Source organism: Spermophilus citellus (genome assembly GCF_964194105.1).
Source record: "Spermophilus citellus genome assembly, contig: SCAFFOLD_288, whole genome shotgun sequence".
NCBI lineage: Eukaryota > Metazoa > Chordata > Mammalia > Rodentia > Sciuridae > Spermophilus > Spermophilus citellus.
Window position 1 is genome coordinate 45,547 of NW_027672945.1, and position 20,276 is coordinate 65,822.

General features: G+C 37.8%; 1 protein-coding gene across 1 annotated transcript in view; it reads right to left on the bottom strand.

Moving 5' to 3' along the window:
• Nucleotides 1-11,846: 11,846 nt before the first annotated feature.
• The window catches only part of LOC308640334 (uncharacterized protein), a gene marked incomplete at its 3' end in the record, with an annotated part of 106,093 nt that continues 97,663 nt past the window's right edge, over nucleotides 11,847-20,276 (bottom strand). The window contains exons 3-4 of the mRNA XM_081312284.1: nucleotides 13,612-13,731; nucleotides 11,847-12,605 (exon numbers count right to left, since the gene is read on the bottom strand). Coding sequence (XP_081168410.1) covers nucleotides 11,847-12,605; nucleotides 13,612-13,731 — 879 coding nt within the window. The remainder of the gene's footprint in view (nucleotides 12,606-13,611; nucleotides 13,732-20,276) is intronic.

Below are 20,276 nucleotides of genomic sequence, written 5' to 3' on the forward strand. Positions count from 1 at the left end.
AGGATACAGAAAGTAATTTTAAAAGCAGGGGTGGGATGGGCTAGCCTATCTTAGGGATGAAGCTTCCACACTCAAAAGAGCAAACGGGAGCCCATGTTTGCTTTATTTATATCAGGGAATATCAAATGTTTTCCATGGAATGTTCTTTGCCAAGTAAGGTAGAAGGTGGGCTTTGCAGTTCCCAATGGGTTATGCTCAACTCCAGAGCTCCAAGAGGGGTCTTCCTAGTAGAGCAGAGATAGGGTCATGTGCCTTGGGCAATCTAGTGCACTCTGGGGAGATGTAGATATTTCCCAAGGTTAGACCTAAATCTCCATGGCTCCATTCCCAGAGAAGACCCTCAAGTAATTCATGGGTGGCACCCTGCATATTCCCCCTTTTTACTTTGTAAAAGAAAATGATGAGCTGTTATTTCAAGTTCCTGGATTCTTTTCCTGAGAGTGTGACAACCTATTATCACAATACAAAAAAGAACTAGTAGCAAACATCTTATTCCAATAATATACCATGCAGAGTGTTTCAGTGTGTTTCCAGAGTTAAAGCCATTCCATTCTTGAAGTATTTTCAGTTAGAGAGGTAGGATCCAAAAGATCAATTTTGCTTTTTTGAATATCCTGATGTTTGATGTAACTCCATAAGAACCAAGCTACTATTACTTGCTATGCCAAATGCCCATTAGATGATTTAACCTTTTCTCTATCCCATTGGGAAGCATTATATTTGCCTGCAGAAACACAGACATTCATAATCAGATCGCATTTAAACCTTTCCTTAAACTTGATAGCAGAAAGCTTATTACCAATATTTATGACAGAAGTTTCTAAGGCATTCCATTTAGTTTCAATATTTCTATCAATATTTATTATTATTGAGGGCTTTGGAAGTATTTTGAGCCAAATTATTAAGAAAATTTGCATGTTGAATATTCTGAGATGTAGTCACTGAGGCTGTTTCTGTAGAAGTGATAATAAAATGAATACAATTTTAAAAATCATAACCAAGAATTATGAGTTCAAGAGCTTGCTTAAGTCTGGTCAACTGAGCATGCATTTATTGTAAAACCTGAACACCAGCATCAGCATGCCATGGCTCTGAAATGTTGACTGGTAGTAAGATAAAGGAAGACTGGTGAAAGACTAATGTTCCTATCCCTCTGTTATATGTAGTGATGCAGTTAGGGAAATTGCACTTCTTACAGGCTACAAGATATTTATCATCATTTCTCTTAACTCTCATATTTCCAGTAATTAAAGCATAAGGAGATTGAACACAGGCCTGCAGGCCATACCAGGAACCCTCTTTACACCCCCTGCCTACAAAGTCAGGCATAGGACTGTCAGTGCAGTATAGGAAATATGAGGCTGCAATTAAGCACCAAACATCTTTTTGGATACGGCATTCACTGAAGGTTAGGATATTACCAACAAAACCTCCAGGGATCATAGCATCCTTATGTGATTGTGTTTTGTAAATTTTCGGAGACCAGTCTAAAATAAATCCACTATTTCTAGAACCCTTTTGTTGTACTTGCAAGACATTTGACAGTCTATTCATTTAGGAAAGATGCCAAATTCTATTGCAGAATGATTTGGACAGTAAGGTATTGGCAGACGTTCTGTGGCAATGACTGGCTTGTTATGAGAAAGTCCCATTTTAATAACTATTTGGACATATTGCTTAGAGTCCCAGGGTCCAGTACGATTGGCTTGCCTAGACCCCCTCATATGCTGTCTTTTCTCCAAAAGATACCCCTAGATAGCCAGCATGCTTATTATGGGACCAATATATAAGTAGTTGTCCACTGTAACCAGTATAATTAAATCCAGTCACAGGGATGGGTGTAACCTGAGTATCTGTAAAACCACACATTACATGAGTATCATTGGTAAATACTGGGATGGATTCTCCGGTCCACATCACTGGGTGTACCAAAGGTGGGTCTGGAAAATATGTCCAATTGGTTTCTCCCTGGACCCCATTTACTGCACAGCTCAACAGAGCTAACATGGCCACAAACATTGTGGCTGCAGAGTTAGTTCCTCCTTGTGTTGTACTTCTGCTCAGCCTATATCATTAGATCCTACAGTTGCCTCCATGATGGTAGTGTCAACATTGGGTCTCTTGTGCCTTCTTCATCCTCTTCTTCCTTTGTAGCTTTCTCTTACTGCTGGGGGTCAGGGCTGACATCTCTGGATTAATCTTCAGTCATCCGAACCTTGGTTCTAGGCCCTCAATGTCTGGTAGCACATTCAGGTACCCCAATAGGATGAGAGGCACCTTCTGGGCAACACAACCATGACCTCTACCCCACGTTATCACTTAATCTGATCCTTTCTGTTGTTATGTTTGTAAACCTTTCCTCCAAACTTGCCTTGAGGAACCGGCTGCAGTGGAAGAAATGTGTCTTTCAACTACAGTGTGAATTTCAGAGTCACAATTTTAAAAAAAACTAAAGCAAAGCATGATTAAGATTATTTAGTGGGGCCTTATCTGCCCCCCATTTTTGGTAATTGTAGCTTAATAGATAAATGAGCTCATTCTACAATGGCAGGACCTTGAGGCTTATGCGGAATACCTGTTTTATGATCAATACAAAATTGATGGCAAAACTGCTGAAAAGAAAAATTAGCATAAGCTGGAGTATTATCAATTTCAATCTGTAAAGGACATCCTAATGCTTCAAAAGTAGCTAGATAGTGAGAAATAACATGCTGAGTATTTTCTTTTACACAGGCATTGGCAAAAATAAATCTAGAGTATGTATCAACAATAACATGAACTTAACACTGTTTGCCAAATTGAGGGATGAGAGTTACATCCATTTGCCATAACTGATTTGGTCATAAACCATGGTATTAAGATAAAACATGTATCATGTTGGGGAAGCTAAACCTGAATTTAGGTTGGTGATTTTTAAAGGTCAAAGAGTGCAGGTGGGAAATGAGAATGGGATTTCATCAGTGGATGAGGCATATGTGTTAAAATACCATGCAGAGACTCTTTATTATTTTTTTATTGATTGTTCAAAACATCACAGAGCTCATGATATATCATCTTTCATACATTAGACTCAATTGGGTTTTGAACTCCCATTTTTACCCCAAATACAGATTGCAGAATCACATCTGTTACATACTCACATTATTACATAATGGCATATTAGTGACTGTTGTATTCTGCTACCTTTCCTATCCCCTACTATCCCCCCTCCCCTCCCCTCCCCTCCCATCTTCCCTCTCTACTTCCCCTGCTGTTGTTCAATTCTCTCCCCTTTCTTTCCCCCCTCACCCTTGCCCTTCATAACCTCTTATAATTTTGTGTATCATTGAAGGTCTCCTACCATTTCCATATGCTTTCCCTTCTCTCTCCCTTTCTCTCCCCCCATTCGTCTTTGTTTACTGTTAGTCTTTTCCTCATGCTCTTCCTTCCTGTTCTGTTCTTAGTTGCTCTCTTTATATCAAAGAAGACATTTGGCATTTGTTTTTTGGGATTGGCTAGCTTCACTTAGCATAATCTGCTCTAATGCCATCCATTTCCCTGCAAATTCTATGATTTTGTCATTTCTTAGTGCTGCATAATACTCCATTGTGTATAGATGCCACATTTTTTTTATCCATTCATCTATTGAAGGGCATCTAGGTTGGTTCCACAGTCTAGCTATTGGGAATTGTGCCGCTATAATCAGTGATGTGGCCGTATCCTTATAGTGCGCTCTTTTAAGGTCCTCAGGGAATAGTCCGAGAAGGGCGAAAGCTGGGTCAAATGGTGGATCCATTCCCAGCTTTCCCAGGAATCTCCATACTGCTTTCCAAATTGGCCCCACCATTTTGCAGTCCCATCAGCAGTGTACAAGTGTACCCTTTTCCCCACATCGCCGCCAACACTTATTGTTGTTTGACTTCATAATGGCTGCCAATCTTACTGGAGTGAGATGGTATCTTAGGGTGGTTTTGATTTGCATTTCTCTGATTGCTAGAGATGGTGAGCATTTTTTCATGTACTTGATGATTGATTGTATGTCCTCCTCTGAGAGGTGTCTGTTCAGGTCCTTGGCCCATTTGTTGATTGGGTTATTTGTTATCTTATTGTTTAATTTTTTGAGTTCTTTGTACATTCTGGATATTAGGGCTCTATCTGAGGTGTGAGGGGTAAAAATTAGTTCCCAGGATATAGGCTCTCTATTTACCTCTTTTATTGTTTCCCTTGCTGAGAAAAAACTTTTTAGTTTAAGTAAGTCCCATTTGTTGATTCTTGTTATTAACTCTTGGGCTATGGGCGTCCTATTAAGGGTTAGGGTGACATAATATATGATCTAATTTTGAGAAGGATCCATGTGCTGCTGAGAAAAAAGTGTAACTGCTTGATGTTGGGTGGTATATTCTATATATGTCAATTAAGTCTAGGTTGTTAATTGTGTTATTGAGTTCTATAGTTTCCTTATTTACCTTTTGTTTGGAAGATCTCTCCAATGGTGAGAGAGGTGTGTTGAAGTCTCCCATGATTATTGTATGGTGGTCTATTAGACTCTTGAACTTGAGAAGAGTTTGCTTGATGAACATAGCTGCACCATTGTTTGAGGCATATATATTTATGATTGTTATGTCTTGTTGGTGTATGGTTCCCTTGACCAGTATGTAGTGTCCCTCTTTATCCCTTTTGATTGACTTTGGCTTGAAATCTATTTTATTAGATATGAGTATGGACACTCCTGCTTGTTTCTGCCGTCCATATGAGTGGTATGATTTTCCCCAACCTTTCACCTTTAGTCTATGTATATCTTTTCCTATCAAATGCGTCTCCTATAGGCAGCATATTGTTGGGTCTTGTTTTGTGATCCATTCAACTAGCCTGTGTCTCTTAATTGGTGAGTTTAAGCCATTAACATTTAGGGTTATTATTGAGATATTGTTTGTTCTTCCAGCCATATTTGTTTATTAATGTTACTAAACCTGATTTTTTTTCCTCTTTGATTACTTTCCCCCCTTTACTGTCCTACCTCCCACTGTTGGTTTTCAATGTTATTTTCCATTTCCTCTTCCTGTAATGTTTTGCCAAGGATTTTTTGAAGAGATGGTTTTCTAGCTGCGAATTCTTTTGTTTATCGTGGAAGGTTTTAATTTCATCTTTCATCCTGAAGCTTAATTTCGCCGGATACAGGATTCTTGGTTGGAACCCATTTTCTTTCAGTGTTTGAAATATGTTATTCCAGGATCTTCTAGCTTTCAGAGTCTGTGTTGATAGATCAGCTGTTATCCTGATTGGTTTACCCCTAAATGTAATCTGCTTCCTTTATCTTGTAGCTTTTAAAATTCTCTCCTTATTCTGTATATTGGACATCTTCATTATAATGTGTCTAGGTGTGGATCTCTTATGATTTTGCACATTCGGCATCCTGTAGGCTTCTAGGATTTGGGATTCTGTTTCATTCTTCAAGTCTGGGAAGTTTTCTCGTATTATTTCATTGAATAGATTGTTTATTCTTTTGGTTTGGAGCTCTGTGCCTTCCTGTATCCCAATGACTCTTAAGTTTGGTCTTTTAATGTTATCCCATATTTCTTGGATGTTCTGCTCATGGTTTCTTAGCAGACTTGCTGAGTTGTCTATGTTCTTTTCAAGTTGAAATACTTTGTCTTCATTGTCTGATGTTCTATCTTCTAAGTGATCTACTCTGCTGGTAGTATTCTCAATTGAGTTTTTAAGTTGGTTTATTGCTTCCTGCATTTCTAGGATTTCTATTTGTTTGTTTTTTATTACCTCTATCTCCCTGTGAAATTGATCTTTTAGTTCCTGGATTTGTTTATGTAGTTCCTTGTCAAAGTGATCTTTCATTGTCTGATTTTGCTGTCTCATGTCTTCCTTGAGACTCCAGATCATCTGAAGCATGTATATCCTGAACTCTTTATCTGAAATTCCATCTGTTGCAGCTATTACCTCTTCTAAAGTTGAGTTGACCTGCATTGCTTGTGGTCCTTTCTTTCCTTGTCTTTTCATACTGCTCGCATTTCATTCTGCTTGGTGAAACTGTTGTGTTTTTGAAATTTTCCCCCTATTTATTTATATTGCTCTTGTAGAGTTGGGAAATCTCCCTTGCAGGGCGGGTAGTGGCTGTGCTCCTCCTCTAATTAGGGTGATCTGTCTACCACGCTGGTCGGTTGCAAGTCTGCCCACCCTGCGGGCACGGGTGGCAGCTCTGCTCTGCCCCCACTCCAATTGTGGTGACGTAACTACTACGCCCTCTGGTCATTGGTCCTGATCCGGATGTGGGTGGTGGCTCTGCTCAGCCCCTACTCCAATTGGTGTGACGTGTCTACCACACTGGTCGGCCTCTAGGCCTGTTCCGCCGGTGGGTCGCAGGTCTGCCTACCTTGCGGGGTCGGGCGGCAGTTCTGCTCAGCCCCCACTCCCAGTGGGGGTACCTGACTGCCTCTCCAATGGGTCGCTGGGCCTTTTCCAGACATGGGCGGCGGCTCTGCTCCACCCCCACTCCAACCAGTGTGACGTGACTGCCTCAGTGCTACTTGTCCACCACGCTGGCAGGCTATCGGGCCTGTCCTGCCAGTGGGTCGCAGGTCTGCCTACCTTGCAGGCTGAGACGGCGGCTCTGCACAGCCCCTACTCCAAGTGGGGTGACTTGGCTACCGCGCCGTCGGGTCGCTGGTCCTGTTCTAGGCGTGGGCGGCTACTCTCTTCGGCCCAAGCTGCAGTTGGAGTGTCGTGATACCACACCGGCGGGTCACTTGGCCTGCTCTGGGCACAGGCAGCAGCTCCACTCTGCCCCCCTGGCCCCCACAGCACCCAGCAGGACCCGGACTGAGAAGCAGTCCCCGCAGATTCCCCAGCCCTTGGATAATGCAGCTTCGGGAGCCAGAACCCGGCCTCTCTGATCCCGGCCACACTCCGCTAGGAGCAGGCTCCATGGAGCAACCCCTGCGGGTTCCCCAGCCCCAGGCCAAAGCAGACCCGGGAGCCCGAGCCCGGCCGCTCCAAGCTCTCCCAGCTCGGTGCATGCTCCGCTGGGAGCAGGCTCAAAGACGCAGTCCCCGCAGGCTCCCCAGACCCGGGCCAAAACTGTTCCAGGAGTCAGAGCCCAGCTGCCCCGAGCTCAGCGCACACTCCACTTGGAGCTGGCCTCAACACGCAGTCCCCGCAGGTTCCCCAGCCCTGGGCCAAAGCAGCCCGGGGAACCAGAATCCGGCCGCTCAAAGCCCGGCGCACGGCTTGCCAGGAGCGAGCCCCAAGGAGTATTCCCCTCAGGTTCTCCAGCCCCGAGCCTGAGCGATCTGTCTGCGAGATGCAGGCAAATACCAGCCTGAAATCACCTGTTCCGTAGCTGCATGAGCTGAGATCAGTAGAAAACAGGGATGATTTAATCAGCTCTCCAAGATGGCGGCTGCTGTCCTCCTCCGTGGTCCGACCGGTGTCGAGAATCGAACTGGACCGCTTCTCTCCTCTGTCTCAAAGCCAGAACTCAGCACTAAGCATGGCCATTGCACCACTGGCAGGAGCCTCCAGAATCCGCATCGCTTGTACTCCCGCTCCGGTACCTCGCTGCTTCCCAGCGCGCGCCGCCGACTCCAGCTGTGGGGCGATCCACCGATCAGGCACTGCGACCCTCCGTGGGGAGAAATTGCCTGCGACCGAGCCCTCACAGCCAAACCTCGTGCGATGGAAATCCATCCACTAGATTCTGGAGCACCTCAATTTCACTGGAAATTCCCAACAAGATAGCCTTCAGCTGTTTCACCTCGTCTTTCTCCCGCACAGTGACGCGGCGCACTGGGGTGATGCACTCCCTTCACCGCCATCTTCCGGAGCCCCTCTACTTAGCTTTAAAGATGAATGAAACTATGCCATTTGGTGGTAAAAGGATAGAATTGAAGAATATCATGCTAAGTGAAATAAGCCCCTCCACACACACACAGAAACACAAAGGCCAAATGTTCTCTCCAATAAGTGTATGCTAATTCACAATGGGGGTGGGGAAAATAGTTATTTAGATTAAGTAGAGATGATTGCAGGGAGGGGAGGGAATATGGGGATAGAAATGATAGTAGAATGAAACAGACATTACATATAATACATAATATATATAGATGCTAAAACACTTAACAAGTGGGGGGAGAAGAGAAATTCAGTGGATTAGACAAAGTTGGATTGAAGGGAAGAAAAGGGAAATAGGAGTATAAATGACAGTAGAATGAATCAGACACACTTTTCAATGTTTATATATAAATACACCACCAGGGAAGGTCCACACCATGTACACCTCAAGAATGGAATGCTAACTAAAATGAGTTTTACTCCATGTATGTAAAAATTTGCTCTACTATCATGTATAACTAAAAAGAGTAAGAAATTTTAAAAATGACAAGGGAAAATTTGTATACCGAGAAGGTTTGTGAGTTAAAAACTCTCCAATGAATGGTAACGTCATTAAGGTTAAATAAAAGTATAAAAGAGTATCTTGAGCCCATACAAAACAACAATGGTAAATAGAGTTGCCCAAGTCAGTCTGCACAACTAGCTATCATCACAAAACTTTTGGTTTACAACTCTTTTCTATTTGTTTTACAAAGCAGCATAAGAACAATACTAACAAGTTGAGCAGAGAGGAAATATTACATAGCAGTGTTATACTATTAATAGTGCTGTGTGCACTCAAAGCATTCTCAATTTCCTCCCCCATGCAATAAAATATCATGCAGTTGAAAGATACGCTAGTTACTGATTAGATAACACATACATGTGTTTGTAACATTCAGTTTCTGGGCAGCTGCTCAACTTTGCAGGTCAGATCCAATAGATAAGGAAGACACTCTCTTCAAACAAGACAGTGTTTCCTTGATTAATACTATGAAAACAAGAGAGAAAGCAAAAGTGAAAGACACAGGCAACTGTACTGCCAGACTAGGAAAACCCAACCACTGAACCTATGTACTGGGGAGTCCCAAAGAGCTTTTCAGGGTCCTGACTGGGAAGTGCTGGGCAGAGCATCCTCTCCACAGGTGAGAGTCTGAAGTCTTGTTCTAACTTGTTTTGAAAGTGAGGCCGAATAAATACAAGTTAGAACAAATAAAACTTCATTCTAACATCTTGCATGAACTGGTGATCCCCTGAAGAACACCAAGTCCTCCAAAGAACAGGTCAGATCCTAGAGGAGGGAGTGATAGCCTTGAGATGACTAAATATATTGGGATTCCAATGAGTGAGCCACCGAGCCAGATGCATTGAGAAATCAGCATTCTTTAGCTGTTTCATCAAAGATTGCAGACATCATTCAATCAAGAAAAGGGAAGATACTTAGTATTTCCCTTAGACCTCTAAGACTGAAACTTCCCTCCTGGCCATATAAACCGTTTAAACTCTCATATGTAAAATGAAGCCAGTTTTCTGCATAAAATAATGTGGAGATAAGCATGAAACCTAGATATTTATCCTTTGGAATAAAGAATGGTTTGAATATTATTCTCCTAGAACTTATCATTATATTTCAATATTTATTTTCCCAAATAAAGATAAATGAAATGTTGGTGGGTGGTGTTTTGTTGACCCAAAAGGCTCACATATGAAGAAAATATTGTGTTTTTACTTTTTGAACAGGACTTGTAGATGAGAGTCTAGAGGTTTATATCAATAAAAATTGTGTTTCTCTCTCTGTTGTGTCATGGGCTCTTGGAGCTATAAGATCTGAGGAGGGACATGGTTAGTTTATAGTATCTTATAATTACTTGGTTGCAGAGGGTTCTGGGAGACCATAACACATGCTATCTATCATATAATCCAATAAGTATAACAAGCATTATATTGTAAATTATTAAGTAGAACCAAAGGGTCTACAAAATCAAAATATATAATGAAATAAAAAATGTGGGGACATAAATGCTCCTATAGTATGTCTTTTTCTTTTTACACTCATCATTTTACATGTTTCTAGTTACACTTTTCTACTGGGTATCCAAAACTAAAGAAGTGGTCCCAAATTGTGATTTTTTCCTACACTAGAGGTGAGTATAGTCACCTCCGTGAAGAACGTCATAGAATTCATGAGGAACTGCATGGTTTCTTCAGTCCAAGAGTCAGGATGGGCCTATGGACCATGTGGATTCCCCAGGAAACATTAAGAATATTTCCCCTTTAGCAACCCTCCTTTATTGCCTGAATATGCACATTGGCTCCTAGTCTCTTGGGTCTTTCTCCTCTCCCTGATTTGGAGCTTGTAGGTCCCTTAGGGTGTACTGCTACTCTATAAGGTGAAATGTTAAACTCATAATTCAAACTAGGGATATCTGGGCATTATTTTAGTATCCCTAGGTCCTTCCTATAACTGTCTTAATTTTCCCATGATTACAAACAAGAGTATATAATTTACATAAATATTATCCAAATAATACTTGATTAAACATATGAAATAATTAATGGAGATGTTATAACATTATTTACCCAAAAGAAAGTTTTACTATTGCATCGATCCATTAGCAAAGTGAATAGTGGGAGATGTGTGACCTAATAACATCATTAAATGCATGACAAGGTTAACATTAAAAAATTCACACTTTATTTAGCAACAAATTGCATCTGTAATAAAATATAAGTAAAAACGCTCTGTAAAACTTGCATGGTGGACCATGCTTTGACCATAGGGACGTGAGAAGCTTTTCAAGTTCAAAGCCAGGCTCCATAACTTAGTGAGGCCCTATACAACTTAGCAAAACCTATCTCTAAATATAAAGGAAAAAAAATCTGAGGATGTGGTTTTCTGATTAAGTGCCCCTAAGTTTAAGAGGCTCTTAAAAATTTAAATTTTAAATTTCATATAAATCCTAAGAGACTTCTGAAATAATCAACTCTGAGTATTATTATTTCTCCAGTTGTGAAAAATGAGACTCTTTAGTAATTGTTGATTTATACTAAAATTATATCCTTTTAGGGATGCACAATTCTATACTTGTAGTTCCTTATTTCTACAATATCTGCTAAAGATGTTAAGAAATTTTTCAGCAAATGTCAAAAGCAATTACCCATTTTCTACATTTAAATGATTTTTTTCCACCTAGGTCCCAAATACTACAAGGGATGGGCTATAGATAAGAAACTTACTACAATCTCTATATTTGTCAAGGTGTTTTTGTAAATATTTTGCTGTTATCTAAGATACACACTTTGGACAAATGCTACTCCACATTTGCTACAGATATTAGGTCATAAATTAAAAAACGTCAGAAATTTGAATACAGACTTGGATACATTCTTGGGTTTCTATATGCTATAAATCCTCCAGTGTTTTAAAAATGTTTGATCAATGGCCAAAAGCTTTGCAAAAAATTTTCCACACGTCCTCTCACTCGTATGAATACTGAGGTGTTGATTAGGGAGGGAACAACTATTGGAGACTCTGTCACCTATTTTACATTTATATAATTTCTGTGCTATCATATTGCTGGTGTGAAATAGTGTTGAACTACTGTGAAGTAAGGGTTGATTCATCCTTAAAGACACTGATGCAATGTTTTCATTGTAAAACTTCTCTCCAGTATAACACCTATAATATTTAGTAAGATGTGATCTTCAATATTAAAAGCTTTGCCATTCTTCACATTTATAGGACTTCTCTCTAGTATGGGTTCTCTGGTGTCGAGTAAGTGATGATTTTTGATTAAAATCTTTGCCACATTCTCTACATTTGTAGGGCTTCTCTCCAGTGTGGATTCGCTGGTGCTGAGTAAGTGATGATTTTTGACTGAAACTCGTGCCACACACTGTACATTTGTAGGGCTTCTCCCCAGTATGAATCCTGTTGTGGTAATAGAGATGTGAGTTTGTATAAAAACTTTTGCCACACACTTTACATTTGTAGGGCTTCTCTCCAGTATGAATATTTTTGTGCCACTTACGCTGTGAGATGCGATTAAAAGCTTTGCCACATTCTTCACAGCTGTAGGGCTTCTCTCCAGTGTGAATTCGCTGGTGCTGAGTAAGTGATGATATGTGAGTAAAACTCTTGCCACACATTTTACATTTGTAGGGCTTCTCTCCAGTATGAATCCTGTTGTGGCAATAGAGATGTGAGATGCTATTAAAAGCTTTGCCACACTCTTTACACCTGTAGGGCTTCTCTCCACTGTGGATTCGATGGTGATGAGTAAGTGATGATTTTTGACTGAAACTTTTGCCACACAATTTACATTTGTAGGGCTTCTCTCCAGTATGAATCCTGTTGTGGCAATCAAGATGCGAGTTTGTATTAAAACTTTTGCCACACACTTTACATTTGTAGGGCTTTTCTCCAGTATGAATCCTGTTGTGGCAATCAAGATGTGAATTTCTATTAAAACTTTTGCCACATACTTTACATTTGAAGAGCTTCTCTCCAGTATGAATTCTGTGGTAATTTTTAAGGCTTGGTTTTCGACTGAAACCTTTGCAAAATTGTTTACATATGCAGGGCATCATTCCAGGGTGTGTCCACTGGTGACAAATAAGATTGGAGCTTTCATTAGAAGTTTTGTCACATTCTTTGCATTTGCATGGCATATCTTCTGTATGAACACTTTGATGTTGAGTAAAGTTCTTGAGTGCATTGCATTCTTCACATTGGTAGGTCTTCTCTGCAGAATAAATTTTTTAATGTTGAGTAGGGTTGAAAAACTTTTTAAGGCTTTCCCACACTTTTTATATTTACAGATCTTTCCTTCAGTATAAATCCTCTGATACTTAACAAGTTGGAACTTTTCACTAAAAGTTTTTTCACATTCTTTAAATTTGTAGAATTTATCACTGTCACAGTATCTGCTGTGTTTAAAAAATATATCAAAGCATTTGCCTGCTCAATAACTTCTATACTTATGGGGCTCTCTTTCTCTATAAATTCTCTTGTATTAAGCAAGCTCTGCACTGTGGTTAAGAGCCCTTTCACATATCTTACACTTGCAAGTTTTGTCTTAGCTATGAATATTTTAATGAATACTAGTTTTTGATCGCTGAAGCAAGACTTTCCTACATTTTTCATCTTGGTAAATTTCCTTTAGAAAAGAATTAGGATTTCTCTGTACTCATAATTTTTATCACCAATGTAAATATACTGGTCATTACTCAGGGTAGAGACATGGCTTATTGTGTTACTTATAGCATTATCTATATAGTGCACTTTCCAGAAATCTGTATCAGAATTGTCATTGAGCAATAGTGGGGAAGTAGAAATTTTTCTACAAATTTTAATATTTTGTCCTTTTGGGCACAGGAGAAATTCATTTTTTGTTTCAGAAAAATTGACATTTTATAAAGAAACTCCCAAAAGGTTCACTTTTAGAAATATCTTTTCTGTGCAAATGTTTGACTGGAATTTTAACTCAGTGCTACTTTTATAATTGGCCAAGTTAAAAACTGATGAATGGACTAGATTTCAAATTTTCCACTTTGCCTTTCAGTTCAAAAATGGCTATGGATTTATTCTTAAAATACATATAAAACTCCTCAAAATAATTGGAAGACATTGAATTTTTGTTTCAGATATTAATTTTCTCTGGTGTCTTTTGACCATAAAATTTTTATCATAAATAGGGACTAATGATTGATTTTGTCTATTACAATACAATTTTTGAACTTTACTCTCACCTATATTTTCCCATTGTTTTCTTGGTTGTAAATAGTCAAAGTCACACTTTCCATATCTTCCTTCTCTCTCTTTTATTCCCTGCTCTGGTAAAATTTCTTGAGGATGATGAGAAGTCATGGCTGTAATAAATAAAAATAACAAACATGTTTACTTACTGTACTGGGCTGAGTATATTTTGAAAACCTAAGAAATTACAGCAAAAAATAACATCAACAGGGGAGTGGATTTTTAAATCCAAGTCTATCATTACTGTAGAAATATATAAATCAAATAAAAATACACACAGAAAATTACTTTGAAAATTTTCCTAATCCTCTTTGTGTTCACAGTATCCAAGATGAGTACATTACTATGGAGAGTAATATAGTAGAGAAAAATACATTGTGTTACACAAAGATTTTCCTCCTTCAGAATATATTTTTAAATCTACCAACTTTCTTCTGTTTCATTAAAATATAAAAATATGAAACATGTGAATATTTGGGGACTGTTCAAAAAGGGCTTCCTGCTTACCAACAGAAAAAAAAAACATGGCTAAATCAACTGTAAGGAAAGTTATGAATTACTCAAAGGGAATAGTCAATTATCATTTAAAAGAAGTTTACTGAACTAAACCAACACACAAAAACCAGAATAAAAATTAGTCAAGATTTGTTAATAGTAATAAGCAGAAAGTGTATGTGTAAAGACTTTCTTTAGAAAACGTCTGAGTCAGGAGTGGTTGTACATAGCAACATAGGAGATTGAGCTAGAGGATCAAAATTTGAAGGCCAGACAAAGTAAAAAATGCAAAGTGCTAAATCGCCCTTAAGTTCTCTTTCCAGTACTAATAAACACATCTCAGAAAATAGGAAAAATGAAACATCCAAGCAGCTCAGTTTTCTCCAAGTTGTAAAGACTCAAAGTAGGTTTCAATCCAAGTTTAAAAACTCAGAATACTGAGAGCATCCAAGAGAAAAAGATGGGTCACCTAGAAATGTGTAACTATATAATTGTGAAATCCTTAGTCAAATCTTCACAACACAGGAAGTAATTTGAGTCTATCTATATTCAAGGGATGAAAGAATAAAATTATCAACCAAGACATTATATTCACAGCTACTAACTTTGAAAAGAGAAGGAAAATGATGACTTTAAACATATAAAAATACACACACTATTCATCAACACTGGATCTTTTCTCCAAAAAGTACTAAAGGTGATCCTTCATAATAAAATGTAAGTGCACAACATCATAAGTCATATGAAATTTTAAACATTTCTTGGCAAAAACAATTCTATTTTATTGTAATGACAGGCCTCCAACCATGTAATTTTGCAATATAATTTGAAAGAAAAAAGCATAACAACAATACTGTCAATAGGCATATATACCTGTAATAACAATAATATAATTTTAAAAGGACACATAAATACATTCAGTTTTTTAATAAAGTGAAGTCAAGTTGATACTCATACAAAGTATGAGTAGGAGATTCTTCATTTTTAGAGTTTTTTGTTGGCAACTACAAGATTACAAAATTCTGATCAAAACAGAACTTGGATATCTGAATTAACTCTAAATATTGCAACTGTAGGTAGTCTACAGGATACTCTAAATCTAAGAACACACACATACTGAAAGCAAAAGGATATAATAATGACACATACAAAAGTGATCGAACAAAACCTGGCCTGTCTAAATTATAGTACACAAAACATAGTTTAAGACAGTTATAGGACATAGAAGACACTTTATATTAAAAAAAAAAAAACTTTGAAAAGAGGCAAAAGAGATAAAAGGACCCTTTCCCTAGGTTCTGAATTAAGAGTAAATACATTCGCTACATACTTCATACTTCCCAAACACACAAAGAAAACACTGAGAGGGTTGAATGAAAACAAAGAATCACTGTGATACTAAGAGACATCAATCCCCACTTACTGAAAAGGGAAATACAGTGAAGCAAAATGGTAATTGCAAAGCATAAGACTTTGAAAATATTTTGAAACTACTATAGACATAGAATCCCTGCTCTTTTTTTTTCAAAAGAAAAAGAACTTTATTTTTAGAACACACACACCGCACCACACAGATCCTCAGGAAAACCTTCAGAGCCCAACTGCCACCACCTTCCCACAAGCCTCTCCACCTCCCCCACTCCTCCGGCTCTTGCCGATTGGCTGGGTCGCATGGGCAGAGCCAAAAAGAAGTCCCCCAATGAGCAGTTCCGTGGTCTGAAAGGGCGGGGAAACAGCCCAATGAGCATCACTGCAGAGGAGCCAATCAGTTGGCAGCTAGAAGTTTGCTGGGGCCGCTGGGAGCCAATCATCAGCTGGCAGCTGGACGTTTGCTGGGGCCTCTTCGGCTGTGGCTCTCAACAGTGTGTGTTCTTGGTTACTTCCCCCTGACCTCGATGGGCTGCCACTCTCTGGTCAGTGTCAGTCTCCTCCTCTCTCTTTTTTTTAATTTTTTTGGTTGTTCACAACATTACAAAGCTCTTGACATATCATATTTCATACATTAGATTGAAGTGGGTTATGAACCCCCAATTTTACCCCAAATGCAGATTGCAGAATCACGTCGGTAATTGCAAAGCATAAGACTTTACAATAGTTTCAAAATATTTTCAGACTTATAGAATCCCTGCTCTTAATCACAAGTGGGATATTATGCTGGTTAGATCAATTTTATATATTAAAACAAAGGTTAATAAATGTTTAAGTGATAGTTATTTTGTAACCAACATGGAATAAATATTTGAAGTCAAAAGTGGTAGGGATTTTCAAAAATCCCTAAATATGTGTCAGTTGATTGAACACTCTTGGGCATGCTGTTGTTCAAAACTGAAAGATTAAATTTAAAGATGTTTATACTACTTAAAGTTAACTAGAAGCTCCAGGTAATATTCATTAACCTCCCATTGTTAAAAATTTTTTTGCAGATAAATGTATCCTTTAAATTGTATGAATATCCCCCAAAATACAAATAAGATTAATTCCCTGCTAAAAAAAAATATACTAAAAGTTATAGCATTTAATGGTAAATGCAAACATGGAGTCAGTAGATGGAGTTATTAGTGAGTGTAGCAATAAGCCCTCACATCAATAGCAAATTAATAACATTGCACACCAGTGTTGTTACATTGTTATTCAACAGAGACATCATGGGGGATGCAAACCAAATATCCCTTGAAAAGAACGATGAGCCATATTGGAATATAAAACTACAGAACTTTGAAGTCAAAGAATTTATTCTAATTATATATTTTACAAAATGTATGTACACTAGGTTAACTGAAATGTCACAGAAAGAATACTGCAGAATTCTACGAACATGACATCTCTAAACTAAAAAAGAAGCTTCTGAAGAAAAGGGAATAGTTTTGTGATGAGAGACAGAAATGAGCCCTTGCTTCCGAGGCATTGTTGGTTTTTTTTTTTTTTTTTGAGATGTAAACTTTGTAGAGATATATTGCATAACAATTTGAATTAATGTTACTGAACTGTATATTTACAATTTTGGAGACAGTAAGTTTTACTTTGTGGTTTTGATTACACTGAAAATTAATAGATAAAGAGAATTGCAACATTTCTCAAAGCTACATTTAAAATAATGTGGTCTTTATCCTTGAAATAAGAACAAGCTCATCAATATACAAATGATGAGCATGCATATAATATCAACTACAAGGAAGTCTGAGGCAGGCGAATTGCAATTTCAGGACATCCTCAATAACTTAGTGAGAACCTCTCTCCAAATATGAGTGAAAAGGAGCTCGGGGTGTAGTTCAGCATGAGAGTATCACAGCCATCAATCCCCAATACAATTACACATAGAAAACTTCAATTTCTACATACATGGGCAGAATGAAAAGCCAATCAAGATAAAATACAAAAGTCATAGACAAAAGAGGCTTAATATTTATAAAAGCAAAAGCACATATAATATTTTGGCAATACAAACAAGAATCATACATATCTTAGTTTGGGAAGCAATTAACTGATATGAGGAAACCCAGTCTATAACATGGAACCTACTGTACACAATTAAAAAAGAGAAAAAAACAACCAAATTGTAAATATCCATCGATGTATTATTTTACAAATCCTCTAACTCAAATAAAACTTACACCATCTCTCAAAACAGCAGTCTTTGTCCAACTTGACATTCATTCCATGGAAGATAATTTCACAGAAAATCCATTACACATATCATAAAGAACTGTGATAAGGAAATTTTAGTGAAAAAATATATACAAATAAGATTAGAGACACTGACTTATGATAGTAATGTATTACAATGGGTGGACCTAGAGGTCTTAAGAAATGTGCAAATCTTTCCTACAAATAATGGAAGAAGGGCAGGAGTTGTAGAGTAGTGTTAAAGAGCTTGTCTAGCATATGTGAGGCCCTGGGTTCAATTCTCAGTACCATATACGGATAAATGGGAAATTCATTAACAACTAAAAATATTTTTAAAATTACGGAAGAGCTGACAAATAATATTGACACTCACAAGGCAAGGGGAGTGTTTTGTTGTTAATTTGAATGTATGGAAATATTACTGGAGGAAAAGCAGGATACTACATAATTTTAAAGCACAAAACACAGGACAAGTTTTTCTATGATAACAAGAGAAAAAATTCAAAGCTTCTAAAAAATGTTTTCTGCTGGATAATTTCTCAATGAACATTTTTGAATATAGACTTCCTCCTCTACCTCAACTATGTCCTCTACTATATGTAGGCCACAGGATTTGACATCACTGCATTCCTCTAAGTCAACCATATGTCAAGTGAAAGATATATATCATGCCAGCAAAGGAAAACATTAAGGATGAAAATAAACATCATTAACATTGTCTTGTCAGCACCAAGAACTACAAATCTTCTTTATTGAAAGCATAAATCTGCAACACATTCTTGTGGAGAAGTTCCCAAAAGATATACTTCAAGGGAAGAAAACTAAATAATGATAATTAGGAATTTTGAAGGAAAGTTATGCTCACCGACAAAGACTAGGTTGCTGTAGGTCTCCAACATCACTTCTCTATATAAATTCTGCTGAGCAGGATCCAGGCATTCCCATTCCTCCTTAGAGAAATCAATAGCCACATCCCCAAATGTCAATGGCTCCTGAAATAAAAATTCTTAGATCAATAGAACATGGACCAAACCATTATTCAGTTTTTAATATGAATTAAGAGTTAGTAGAACTGACTGTCATGTAGGAGAGTGATTTTAATTATGGAATAAGATACTTTGCATTATCTAATTCAGAGGAAAATACATAAGTCTAAAAACAGTATATACATTCCATATCAGAGTGAAGTGAAGGATATATACCATAAACCAAGCACTGAATAAAAGCCCAACTCCTAACTTTTCTGCCATCAGTTAATGTGAAATTTGGCAGAAATTCCAGATGCAAATCAGAGTTGTCAAAGATATTCTCATAAGGAGATTGTGCACAAGGGAGACAAAAAGACTGGTAAAAAACCTTTTGAAAACAGTCTGGTTCCTATTCTCTCTGCTTTCTATCCATGAGATAGATTGAACTCCCCAATGCAATTAGTTTCAAGTATCATCCATGACACATTCTCAATGTGTAAAATATTCATAAAATATTAATGTTTGGAGACATGTAAAGTGACACTTCCACCTCGTGAAAAGACAAACTTGAATTATTTCAAGTTCTATAAGCAGTTAAATGAGTGAATAAATTTGGTACAATAGAATGAACAATGGGTTACAGAAGACTTCAAGGAGGAGATCAAAAAATTCTTAGAGGTAAACAAGAACATAGACACAACGTATCAAAATATCTTGGAGACTATGAAAGCAGTACTAGGAGGAAACTTCATTGCATGGAGTTCATTCCTTAAAATAATAAAAAGTCAATAATTGATCTCATACTTCATCTCAAAGCCCTAGAAGAACAAATCAACAGCAAAAGCAGTAGAAGGCAAGAAATAATTGAAATTAGAACTGAAGTTGAATTAAAAGAAACAATTAAACCTTGACAAAAAGTTGGTTCTCTGACAGATCCCTAGCTATGCTAATGAAAAGAAGGAGAGAGAAAATTCAAATTACCAGCATACATGATGAAAAAGGCAATATCCCAACAGACACTACAGAAATAGAGAGGATATTTAGAAATTATATTGAAAATGTAAGCCCCAATAAAATAGAAGACATTGAAGGCATCAACAAATTTCTTAAGTCATATGATATGCCCAGATTGAATCAGGAAACATACACAATTCAAACAGACCAATATTAAATGATGAAATACAAGATGCCATCAGAAGCTTATCAACCAAGAAAAGCCCAGGCCCAGATAGATACACTGCTGAGTTAAACAAGACCTTTAAAGAAGAAATTCAAAATACCAATATTCTTAAATTTATTTCAGAAAATAGAGAAAGAAGGAGCACTCCAAACTCATTCAATGAGGCCAATATCACCCTGATCCCCAAACCAGGCAGGGACAAATGAAAGAAAGGAAACTTCAGGCCAATATCTCTAATGAACATAGATGCAAAAAATTTGAATAAAGTTCTGGCAAATTAAATACAAAAACATATAAAAAGGTCGTGCACCAAGATCAAGTGGGGTTTGTCCAGGAATACAGGGTTGGTTCAACATATGTAAGTCAAAAAAGGTAATTCATCACATCAATA